Source organism: Mobula birostris, chromosome 6, assembly GCF_030028105.1.
Source record: "Mobula birostris isolate sMobBir1 chromosome 6, sMobBir1.hap1, whole genome shotgun sequence".
In the NCBI taxonomy this organism is placed as follows: Eukaryota; Metazoa; Chordata; class Chondrichthyes; order Myliobatiformes; family Myliobatidae; genus Mobula; species Mobula birostris.
The window spans coordinates 133,759,239-133,771,434 of record NC_092375.1 but is presented as its reverse complement, the minus strand read 5'-3'; the positions used below and the strand labels follow the sequence as shown (position 1 = coordinate 133,771,434).

At 39.2% G+C, this 12,196-nt stretch overlaps 1 protein-coding gene across 2 annotated transcripts in view; it reads left to right on the top strand.

Annotated features, from left to right (window-relative positions):
• LOC140199379 (disco-interacting protein 2 homolog A-like) overlaps positions 1-12,196 on the top strand; it is a 272,630-nt gene that overhangs the window by 140,324 nt on the left and 120,110 nt on the right. For both annotated transcript variants that reach the window (XM_072261369.1, XM_072261370.1), the window contains exon 4: positions 6,264-6,383. In XM_072261369.1, coding sequence (XP_072117470.1) covers positions 6,264-6,383 — 120 coding nt within the window. The remainder of the gene's footprint in view (positions 1-6,263; positions 6,384-12,196) is intronic.

Below are 12,196 nucleotides of genomic sequence, written 5' to 3'. Positions count from 1 at the left end.
GATGCAGGCACCCTTGTGATTTCTCACTCAAATGATGAGAAATCCTAGCAAACACTTGTGCTGGACCAGTACCATTGTGGTCCTGTGCCTGTCTTCTGACAAAATGGTCTTGTGAGCATGCATAATATGAACATGCTTCAAGACTTTGTCAGGAGTATCACAGTCTTTGAGTTACCTTCCCTTACTCTCACCTTGTAAATCACTGCCAGGGGATTACATCTTTTTCTACCTGATATTCATCTCGTCCAGGAACATCAGTTTGTCACCCTCAATTGAGCTCTTTGTTCTCCCAGACAAAATGCTTAAAAGTCCTTTTGTCCACTAATCCTGTCTAAAGCCTTAACTGGAGTTGGTATTCTTTAGGCTGCATTTTTTAACACATACTACCTTATTCATGGCTCCAGTTGAGTCTTGCAGTTCAGTTAGAGTCACAGTGTTCAAACAGTATAGCATAGATAAAGGCCCTTAGATCCACAGTGCCCACTCAACTTGTTCCAATTTCCTGAGTTTGGTCCATATCCCTCCAAGTCTCATCCCTCCAGATACATATCCAAGTTACTTTGCCTCTTGAGTGCCTTTTAAATCTTTCCCCTCTCAACCTAAAATCTATGTCCCCTAGTTTTGGACTCCCCTACCGTGAGATGCATCTACCGTATGCCTTTAATAATTTAAAATATTGCCAAAAGATTGCCCCTCAATCTCCTAGTTCCAAGGAATAAAGACCAAGCCTGGTCAACCTTTCTCACAAACTCAGGCCTTCTAATTCTGGCAACTTCCCTGTAAATCTTGTCTGTCTTTTTACTTCAGCAAATGTCAGTGCTCAATTCCAGTGTTCTGATCGCCAATCAATGGTGATACAGAGAATCTGTCAAGTTACATTTCTAGTAAAGAAAGCGCTATTGCCTTTTCCTCAGTCATTCCAAGTATTCTTAAAATAAAAACAAAATTCTGGAAATACATGATTAACATTTCAGGTTGATCTTTCATTAAAATTTCAACAATGTGAAATCCTGATTGTTTCTCTCATCACATATGTTGCTTGACCACCTGAATATTTCCAACATTTTCTTGTTTTTATTTCAGATATCCAATGTTTGTGTACTTTTTGCTTACTGTTTAAATGCCTTACTGTGATATATTAATAATGGTACACTTGTATTTTTCTTTGTATTACTTGATAAGTTTATCATGATGGAACTACTTGTGCATTAGTTCATCAAATCCAACTACTTTCCAGGTATTCTGGTTTCATAAGCCTCTGAGAATTGTCAGTAGGATTATGTACTATGCAGTTCTACATGTAAGTCTTATTATCCTGCTAGGAAAATTTATTCTTTAAGGTACATAATATTTGTAATCTTGGTTAATTAAGCTTATTGACTTTTAGCAATAATGTTCCTTTGGTCATAAAATTATTAGGAACATCATGGTCCCTTGAACAATTTATTTTATACTGTAGAGTGCAGGAGTAAGTGCTTCAGGTTGATGGCCACTGAGTGATTTTTTTTTAACCTCTAAAGTTGGGGCAAAGAGAACTTGGTTCACCTTATGATGAGATTTGCTACCCATAGTTTCCATTTCATCCAGGTCTAACATTGCTTACCTGAACGATATTGGAGAGTTGAATAAGCTGACTCTGACTTCTTAGATACAGATATTAGCAATTAAAACGCCCTGTCAGCCTTTGACAGGAGACAAGGCAAGAGGCAAAATATTGGTGCCTAGGCTTTGTAACAGTTTACAAATTAAAAACTACCACAATGGAATTAAACAATTCAAATATTAAACAACAGGAATTCTGCAGATACTGGAAATTCAAGCAACACACATCAAAGTTGCTGGTGAACGCAGCAGGCCAGGCAGCATCTCTAGGAAGAGGTGCAGTCGACGTTTCAGGCCGAGACCCTTCGTCAGGACTAGGGTCAAATATTAAGTTGTTTTCCCAACACATTAATAAATAATTGGATACTAAAATAAAATAAGTTATTAAATTGGCCTATTTCTTCACCATCTCCAAGGAAAGAATCCTCATTCAAAGTGAAATATCCCTTTGCTCCCTAACGAAATTTGTGCTGCTACTCTTAACATATGAAAGAATGGAGGCATTTTTAAACAGTTACTTTGAAATGTAATGATAAATTTAATGAACCAAACTACGCCTGCAACTGCCACTCAGCACTATTGTAGGACTGGCATTTATCATGGCATAACACTCCCTGCCATAGAGGCCATCTTCAGGAGATGGCGCCTCAAGAAGATGGCATCAATCTTTAAAGGTCCTCATCACCATTGGGGACATGGCATTTCCAACTTACTAGCATTGGGAAGGTGATACTCAAAGTTCCAGGAACAGCTTTTTCCCTACTGCTATCAGGTTTTTGGATGGTCCATGAACACTACCTCATTTTTTCCTTATGTACCAGTTATTGATTTTTTGTAACTTATAGTAATTTTTGTCTGGCATTGTACCGCTACCACAAAACAACAAATTGCATGACATGAGAAACTGCCGAAGCTGGAAATCTTGAGCAAAATTCTGGAGGAACTCAATAGGTCATGCAGCATTTATTGAGGGGAATGAACAGTCAACATTTCAAGTCAAGACCTTTAATCGTGGCTGGAAAGTAAGGGGGCAGAAACCAGAATAAGAATGTCGGGGAAGGGGGAAAGTATACAAGCTTGCAGACGTTAAGTGAGACCAGGTGAGGGGGAAGGTGGATGAGTGAGGGAGGGAGGATGATGTGAAAAGCAGAGAGATGATTATGTAGAAGAGTTAAAAGGCTGAAGGGAAGAATCTGATAGGAGGATAGTGGACGATGAAATGGAGGTGGGAAATCAAGGGTGTGGTGGGCAAGTCGAGGGTAGAGGAGAGCTAAACAGGCATGAGGGAAAACGGATATGTTTTGTAACTTCAAAACATTAAACTAATTTAAAGGAAGACCTAGGAGTCTGAAATGTGAGTCTAATTTCAGGTTTATTTTAAGTGAAGTACATGTATATCACACGGTAGTGTGATGACATGAGTAATTCTCCTATTTGTACATATAAATATGAATTATTTAAACAACCAAGAATGCTTAATTAACCTACATACACACGCTCACACACACACCACTCGCTCACACACACACCACTCGCTCACACACACACCACTCGCTCACACACACACCACTCGCTCACACACACACCACTCGCTCACACACACACCACTCGCTCACACACACACCACTCACACTCACACACCACTCACACACCACTTACACACCACTCACACACCACTCACAGACCACTCACAGACCACACACACAGACCACACACACAGACCACACACACACACGTAATCAAGGTTCTTGATTACCTGACTGGCAGACCACAGTACGTGTGCTTGCAACACTGTGTGTCCGACAGAGTGATCAGCAGCAATGGGGCTCCACAGGGGACTGTCTTGTCTCCCTTTCTCTTCATCATTTACACCTCGGACTTCAACTGCACAGAGTCTTGTCATCTTCAGAAGTTTTCTGATGACTCTGCCATAGTTGGATGCATCAGCAAGGGAGATGAGGCTGAGTACAGGGCTACGGTAGGAAACTTTGTCACATGATGTGAGCAGAATTATCTGCAGCTTAATGTGAAAAAGACTAAGGAGCTGGTGGTAGACCTGAGGAGAGCTAGGGTACCGGTGACCCCTGTTTCCATCCAGGGGGTCAGGGTGGACATGGTGGAGGATTACAAATTCCTGGGGATATGAATTGACAATAAACTGGACTGGTCAAAGAACACTGAGGCTGTCTACAAGAAGAGTCAGAGCCATCTCTATTTCCTGAGGAGACTGAGGTCCTTTAACATCTGCCGGACGATGCTGAGGATGTTCTACGAGTCTGTGGTGGCCAGTGCTATCATGTTTGCTTTTGTGTGCTGGGGCAGCAGGCTGAGGGTGGCAGACACCAACAGAATCAACAAACTCATTCGTAAGGCCAGTGATGTTGTGGGGATGAAACTGGACTCTCCGACGGTGGTGTCTGAAAAGAGGATGTTGTCCAAGTTGCATGCCATCTTGGACATCTTGGACCTCCTCCCTTGGAGGCTCAGATACCCTGAGCAATAGGCTGGTCCTGGACTTATTTCCTGGCATAATTTACATATTGCTATTTAACTATTTATGGTTTTATTACTATTTAATTATTTATGGTGCAACTGTAACGAAAACCAATTTCCCTCAGGATCAATAAAGTATGACTATGACACACACACACTCACACTCTTACTCAAATATTACTGGAAATATTAAATACACAACTAAAACAAAGAAAGTGGTATGGAAACGGAGGGGAGTGGTTACTGAGGGTTAAAGAAATCAATATACATGCCATCAGGTTGGAGACTACCCAGACAAAATATGATGCAGCTCCTATAACCTGCATTTGGCCTCATTGTGGCGGTAGAGGAGACTGTGGAAATGTGAAGTCGATTTGAAATCAGGAGATCCCATGTGTTGCGGGGGGGGGGGGGGGTGGCAGAATGAAGGTGCTCCATGAAGTAGTCCTCCAATCTGTCAGGCATCACTGATATAGAAGAGGGTGCACTGGAAGCACCAGATCAAGTAAATGACAGACTCACAGGTGAAGTGCTGCTTCACCTGGAAAGCACTGCTCAGGTGCCTGAATGTTGGTGAGGGAGGGGATGTCGGGGCAGATGTAGCACTTGTCACAGCTGAAGGGAAATGTGCAGGAAGGGACAAATGGACAAAGGGACACAGAGTGATCCCCGTAGAAAGCAGAGAAGGTGGATGGCGGAAGTGAAGATGTGCCTGGTGGTAAGATTCTCTTGGAGATGGCGGAAATTGGAGAGAATGATGTTTTGGATGTGGAGCTTCATGGGTGGTAGGTGAGGACAAGAAAAAGCCTAATCTGTTAGGTCAGGGTGGGATGGGGTGAGGGCAAACTTGCGGGAAATGGAGCAGATGTGGGTAAGGGGACATCTTGGATGTTCTGGAAACAAAAATATCTTTCTGAGAACGGATGTGGCATAGCTGAAGGAACTGAGACAAGGGAATAGCATTTTTACAAGTGACAGAGTGGAAAGAAGTATAGTCTCGATAACTTAGAGTCATTGGGGTTGTAAAAAAATTATGTTTGTAGATGACCTGTCTTGAGAGGTGGAGATAGATCAGGAAATGGGAGAGAGGTGTCAGAGATGGACCAAGTAAATTTGAGAGCAAGGTGAAACTTGGATCATATTTGATGAAATTAATGAACTCAGCTTGGGTGCGGGAAGTAGCACTAATGCAATTGTCAATGTAGCACAGAAGGAATTGGGGAGCATTACCAGTGTGGCTTTGGAACATGGACTATGCCACGTAGACATGTGGCAGTATTAATAAACTTAATTGGGATACAAATACGTATTTACCTGGCTGGGCAAAACGGCATTTTCATGGAAGTATGGAGGATAAATTATTTAAGCTAGAGCTGCTAGAATACCTTTTGGATTTACAGTTGATTTGGAGCTATTGTCATTTTTTCATTTGAGATCACAGCAGTGTAAGAATTCGGATCAATATGAAGATGCCATATTGAGGTTTAGCTTAATGAAATGGGTTTTGTAATTTGTGTTAGTTGTAACACAAGCATTCTTGTTGATGTGATTCTCAAAGTAATGCCAAAAATAAAGGTGAGTTCTGTGATTCAAATAACCTTGTGTCATAGAATTGGCGATTCCTGTAGTTACAAGTATTTACTTGTTGCAGAATGATCTCATTGTCATCCTTCTTGGCTTTTGTTCAGAAATTTCATCTGGACATGTCCTGCCAATTAAAGGATTAGCTACATTCATACATTTGAAAATATTTTAAACGATTGCTGATTTTAAATATTATAACCAGGTTTATTGCAGTTCATCATTGACTTTTGTAAATTTCCATTCCAATCCCTTTGGGGAAAATTTCTCTTGTATCTTGATTCATGAAAGGTTCTTGAATTACACATTGTTTTTGCAGGTTTCTTGGGATAACTTCATCTCTGTTTTCTTCCTAACCCCCACCCATCTGAGTGGCAGCTGGTTTCTGATAACTCCATGCAATGGTGTTCTTGTAATCTAAAACTCATTGCCTAGAGGACAGATTTCCATCTCAGAATTTCACAGCACCACACATTCCTTTCAGTACTTTGCATTAGAAGACTAATTTTTAATGTGTTCTTTTAAATCTCAGAGATTGGCAGTTGCAAATTTAATCATATTGTTTGCTCATCTTTCTGTTCCCACAGACTTGCACACAGAAGCAGTCCAAGCTGCACTCGCCAAATACAAAGAGAGAAAAATGCCGATGCCTTCCAAGAGGCGCTCTGTGCTTGTTCATTCATCATTAGATGCATACACTCCTCCAGGTACACATCTGAGTAACAAACCCAGTCTTGGTATAATCTACATGTAATTGAATTGTACTGTTGGCTCTATTTGTCAAACTGTAAATTTGGGCCCGCTGCTGAACTCTGGCAGACAACTCATAAAGAACTCTGATGTTATGGAGTTCAAATAATCATATTCTGTTGTTTGAAAGTTTGTTCTCTCCCTCTCCCTCCCCCCACTAACAGTGTAGCTGTATCAAGCGCAGACAGTGTACGTCAGAACCTTCCAAAAGCAGGTTGTTGCAGATCTGATTCATTGTGAAGGGAAGAGTACTTTGGAAACAGATTGCCATGAATAGAGAAATTTAAATTGGAATTGATAAAACTAGTATCCAAAGCATGAATATTCTGACCTCTTACTTATTTCTGAAATTTCCTTTCCTTCATACCGACTGCGTGTAGTTTTGGATAAATTCTTAAAAGTAAGCTAACACAGCAGCCTATCACTGGACTGACCGAAGTTTTATGCAAAAGGAGAAGGATAGCTTTTTATATATAAAAAAGAAAACAAATAGGATTGCAAGACAAATATTGTGAGTTCCTAAGTTATTCTTCAGCGCAGCTATAATGGGAGAGGACATTTCATTATTTCATATGACCAATGTGTAGGTATGAAGGCTTAATCAGAAATTAAGAGAGAAATTGATTTTTACTCAATTAAATAAACTTAAAGAAACAGAAAACTAGACTTCTAATGTCTCTTTTCTCCAAGCAGTGTGCCATTCTCTAAATGAGAATAGAACTGCAAATTAAGTTGTTACCTTCCTATATCTGTTTAACAATGCCATTGTACTTCAGTTTTACACCTTGTCTTGGATAAAATAATATTGTCATGAGTTGCATCCAGGAGGTAAGGTACACAATAGTTCTGATTTTTCTTTAGCAACAATGATGTTCATATCAAGTTTTTGAGGTAGCAAAGTGCTCCAAAGGGACTTGACAGCAGCACTGTTGCCATCAAAAAATTATAATCTAGCCACATGTCAAGGTAGAAAGATCTCAACTTAAAATTTGGTTGAAGATAAGCTTAAAAACACGTTCTAAAGGGAGAAAGGAAGTGGAAAGCTCCAGGGCTTTGGGCCATGGCATCCACAGAGGAGTTTAAGCATGGATGTCACCACAGAGTTGGGAGTCATCTTGGTGGTGATATAGTTGTGTGGTCTCAAGCTTGTCTTGGGAGTTAAATTTCGCGTCAAAACGATCAAAGGTATGGTTCACTTTCATTTATCTGGAAGAGAGGGTTGGTGTCAGTAGTTAAGAAATGGAGTTTGTGATCGAATATGGCTTGGGCTTTTCCAGTCTTTAGTTGAGCCAAGTTTCTGTTCATCTAGTGCTATTTGTTGGATATGCAGGTCTAAAAATCGAGGGCTAGTGAAATGGTCAAGAGTACTGTGGGGTAGAGGTGGATGTTCACAGGTAAATGGGAAACTAATGTGCTGTTTTTATAGTATGTCAAGCATGACGACCTTTGGATAAGAATAGAAACAACTATCCCACTTCCACTTGACCTCTTGTTAGAACATAGGAAATAGAAGCAGAAGTGAGCTGTTCACTCTAGTTTACCTGCTCTGCCATTCATTAAGATCATAGCTGACCACTTTCCCACTTTCCTGCATTAACCTCCTATCTCGATTCTTGTGGTGATAAAAACTTATCAAGCTCTGTCCTGAATATACTGATACTCTATTAACTGAGTTAGCATTAACCTTTTTGGTAAAGAATTCTAAAGATTCAGAGGTCTCTGGCTGAAGAAGTTTTTCCTCTGCTCTGAATGGCTGACCCTTTAATTGGAAATTATGCCTCTGATTTTAGACCCAATGGCCAAAGGAAATGGCATCTGGGCATCCATTCTGTCAAACCCTGTAAAATATTTGCTTCATCGTGTTCACCTTTTTTAAGTGTTGTTCTTAATATCGTACAACAAACACATTGTCCTGGACAGTTGCTCAGTTGCAAGTATCATAAGATACAGGTCATCAGGTCCTGGGAATTATCACACTTTAGTCCATTAATTCCTTCAGAATTAAATCTTTACTAATACTCATTTGTTTGAGCATCTCATTCAACTTCCATGGTTGTTCCCCACTATTTCCAGGATATAGTGTTAGTCTTCAAGAGTACAGGGGAATACTTTCCAATTTCTCTAGTATTTTCTTTATGTCATTAACTATTGCAAATCTCTTCCTTTTAGAACATCGATAGTTATGTTTTATTTTCTTACAAGCTACTTCTGTTTTCTGTCTTTCATTTATCTATGCCTTGACTAGATTTTGAACTTTTCGCAATCTTCTGGTTTGTTATTCTGGAAAATTTTATACACTTTTTGATCTACTGTGACCCTTAAACTTGATAGTCACAGTTGGATCATGTCTCTTGTTGTGCATTTTCACCTATATTATTACTTGCACTATATATTATTCATTAAATATTATGTATTGTTAATATCCTGCCATACCTTTTCAATGTGGTTTTTCAGTCTAGCACAGTTAATTTATGCCTCATATATTTGTATATCGCTTTCTTTGATACAAGACCTTGACTGACAGCAAGCCAAATCACATGACTTTTTATATAAAACTTTATTATATTATGATCACTGATTGCTAAACTCACCTTAACATCCTAATACAGCTAAACTTTTCTCATTACATTTTGTTTTCTCAGAATGCCGATCTGGAAAATTGTCTCTTTTACACCAATCTTTGGTCACTTCACAACCAATTTTTGTCATGTCTATTATATTGTGCCAGTTCATTTCTCTATATGCCAATTAATTAACAGTTACCAATACTTTTATGGGTGATATGTGCAGTCAGATAAAAAGCCTTTATTATTTTTTCCTTTTTCCTTTTGTAACTTGGAAGGTTGCCCTTTGCTGTCAAACTTTAGTTATCATCACATAGCTTGCTACTTTGTGCTATCGTTTCATTTATCCTTATTATTTGAAATTTCTTCTTGCTAGCAATCTTAGCTTTCCTTCTAAGGCCTCAGTTTTTCACTGTAGCTTGGTACATGTGCCAATAGTAAACTTAATATCTGTCTATGTATCTGTAGTCCTCATTATTTGATGTGTCAAGACACTGGTCACAGCCCAATTCATCATATCACAGCAGAGCAGCTTCCCTTGGTAATCAGTGGAGATTATTCCACTGTTGTTAGTTCATATACGTGAGTGTACTGGAGCTTGAGTTTTCCCTTTTGCTGGGTGGCAAATAAAATAAAATGACTTTTGTTTATCACTGTCATTGCTATGAAGCCTTAGCAGGATTTTTGGTAATAATGTGCTATATACAAGACATACAGTGCCTATATTTAAAAAAAAAGTATTCACTCCTAGTGGAAGTTTTCCTCTTTTATTGTTTTACAACATCGAATCACAGTGGATTTAATTTGGCTTTTTTTTTTGACGCTGATCAACAGAAAAAAAACTCTTGTGTCAAAGTGAAAACAAATGTCTACAAAGTGATCTAAATTAATCACAAATGAAAAACACAAAATAATTGATTGTACAAGTATTCACCCCCTTCAAGTGGGTATTTAGTAGATGCACCTTTGGCAGCATTCATAGCCGTGAATGTGTGTGGATAGGTTTCTTATCAGCTTTGCACATCTGAACACTGCAATTTTTCCCCATTCTTCTTTACAAAACTGCTCAAGCTCTGTCAGATTGCATGGGGATCATGATGAACAGCCCTTTTCAAGTCCAGCCACAAATTCTTAATAGGATTGAGGCCTGGGCTCTGACTTGGCCACCAGGACATTAACATTGTTGCTTTTAAGCCATTTCTTTGTAGCTTTGGCCTTGTGCTTGGGGTCATTGCCTTGCTGGAAAACAAATCTCCCGAATAACAGTTCTCTTGCAGATTGCGTCAGGTTTTCCTCCAGGATTTCCATGTATTTTGCTGCATTCATTTTGCCCTCTTCCTTCACAAGCCTTCCAGGGCCTGCTGCAGTGCAGCATTCCCTCAGCATGATGCAACCACCACCATGCTTCACAGTAGAGATGGTGTGTGGTGTTTCGCATATTCTGATCACCAAAAAGGTCAATTTTAGTTCCATTAGACCATAGAATCTTCTTTCAGCTGACTTCAGAGTCCCCATATGCCTTCTGGCAAACTCCAGCTGAGATTTCATATGAGTTTTTGTTCCAGCAGTGCAGTCTGTCCCATCTGAGCCACTGAAGCTTGTAACTCCTACAGAGTTGTCATAGGTCTCCTGGTGGCTCCCTCACCAGTCCCCTTCTTGCACAGTCTCTCAGTTTTTGAGGACAGCCTGCTCTAGGCAGATTACAGTTGTGCCATATTCTTTCTATTTCTTGATGATTGACTTAACTGTACTAGTGACTTGGAAGCTTTCTTGTAACCATCTTCTGACTTGTGCTTTTCAGTAACCTTTTCGTAGAGTTGCTTGGAGTGTTCTTTTGTCTTCATGGAACACACACAAAATGCTGGAGGAGCTCTCCGGCATTTTGTGTCTCTCTTGGATTTCCTGCATCTGCAGATTTTCTATTGTTTGTGACTGGGTTACTATACTGCGATGTCTCTTCCAGGGTTGCCTAACCTGAAGAGGTTTAAATCTTCCCTTCAGTCCTGATGAAGGTTCATGGCCTGAAATGTTGACTGTATTCTTTTCCATAGATGCTGCCTGGTCTGCTGAGTTCCTCCAGCATTTTGTGTGTGCTGCTTAGGTTTACAGCATCTGCAGATTTTCTCTTTGTCTTCATGCTGTAGTTCTTGCCAGGATACTGAGTCACCAGCAGTTCAACCTTCCAAATACAGATGTATTTTTACTACTCTCAATTGAAGTACCTTGAACGTACACAGGTGATCTACATTTAAGTAATTATGTGACTTCTGAAACCAGTTAGCTGCACCAATAATGATTTGATGTGTCATATTAAAGGGGCTGAATACTTATGCAGTCAATTATTTTGTGTTTTATATTTGTGATTAATTTAGATCACTTTGAGGAGATCTTTTTCACTTTGACATAAAAGAGTCCTTTTCTGTTCATCAGTGTCAAAAAAAAACAAATTAAATCCTCTGTGATTCAATGTTGTAAAACAATAAAACATGAATACTTCTTGGGGGGGGGGGGGTGAATACTTTTTGTAAGCACTGTATATCCCATAAAGGGTATTTGTACTTTGAATTGTTCTGGAAAAAGTGTAACTATCTTTTATGAAATAAATTAATTTGAAAACCATATTTTAACATCAGTCTGCAGTTTCATAAATATAAGCAACTAAACAACTTGAGCCTGTTCTGCAGATCAATTATTTCACAACTAATCTGTATTTCCATTCCATTTACCCAATTTTCTTTCTCATCTGTTGACTCTCATACAAAAATTCCAAATGGCCTTCCTCAATGGAGTTTTGTGGCAGCAAGTTCTCCATTTCCACTGAGCTTTCTGAATTAATCATCTATAATTTCACTGAAGGTCAAAAATCAGGATTTACCAATTAGATAGTTTTTCTCAATCTACTTTATCAGGTCATTTAATTATAGGAAGTAACTTTATTAGATAACCTTGCAATTTTGGGAACACAAGGAGAGAAAAAAAAACATCAAATTGTTGGAAGCTATCTATTTGTTAACCCTTATGAGTCCTCATTTCATTCTGGAGAATCTACTTTTCTATGATGAAGCATATGATGTGATGCCTCAAACAGAATGCAAACTTATATCTTCTTGGTCAATTATAAAGAGAGCCGTTTCCAGATGAAGATCTCTTCTTTTCCATAGCTGGTAAGGTTAGTGAAAAACTGAGCCATCATGACAAAGTAGGGA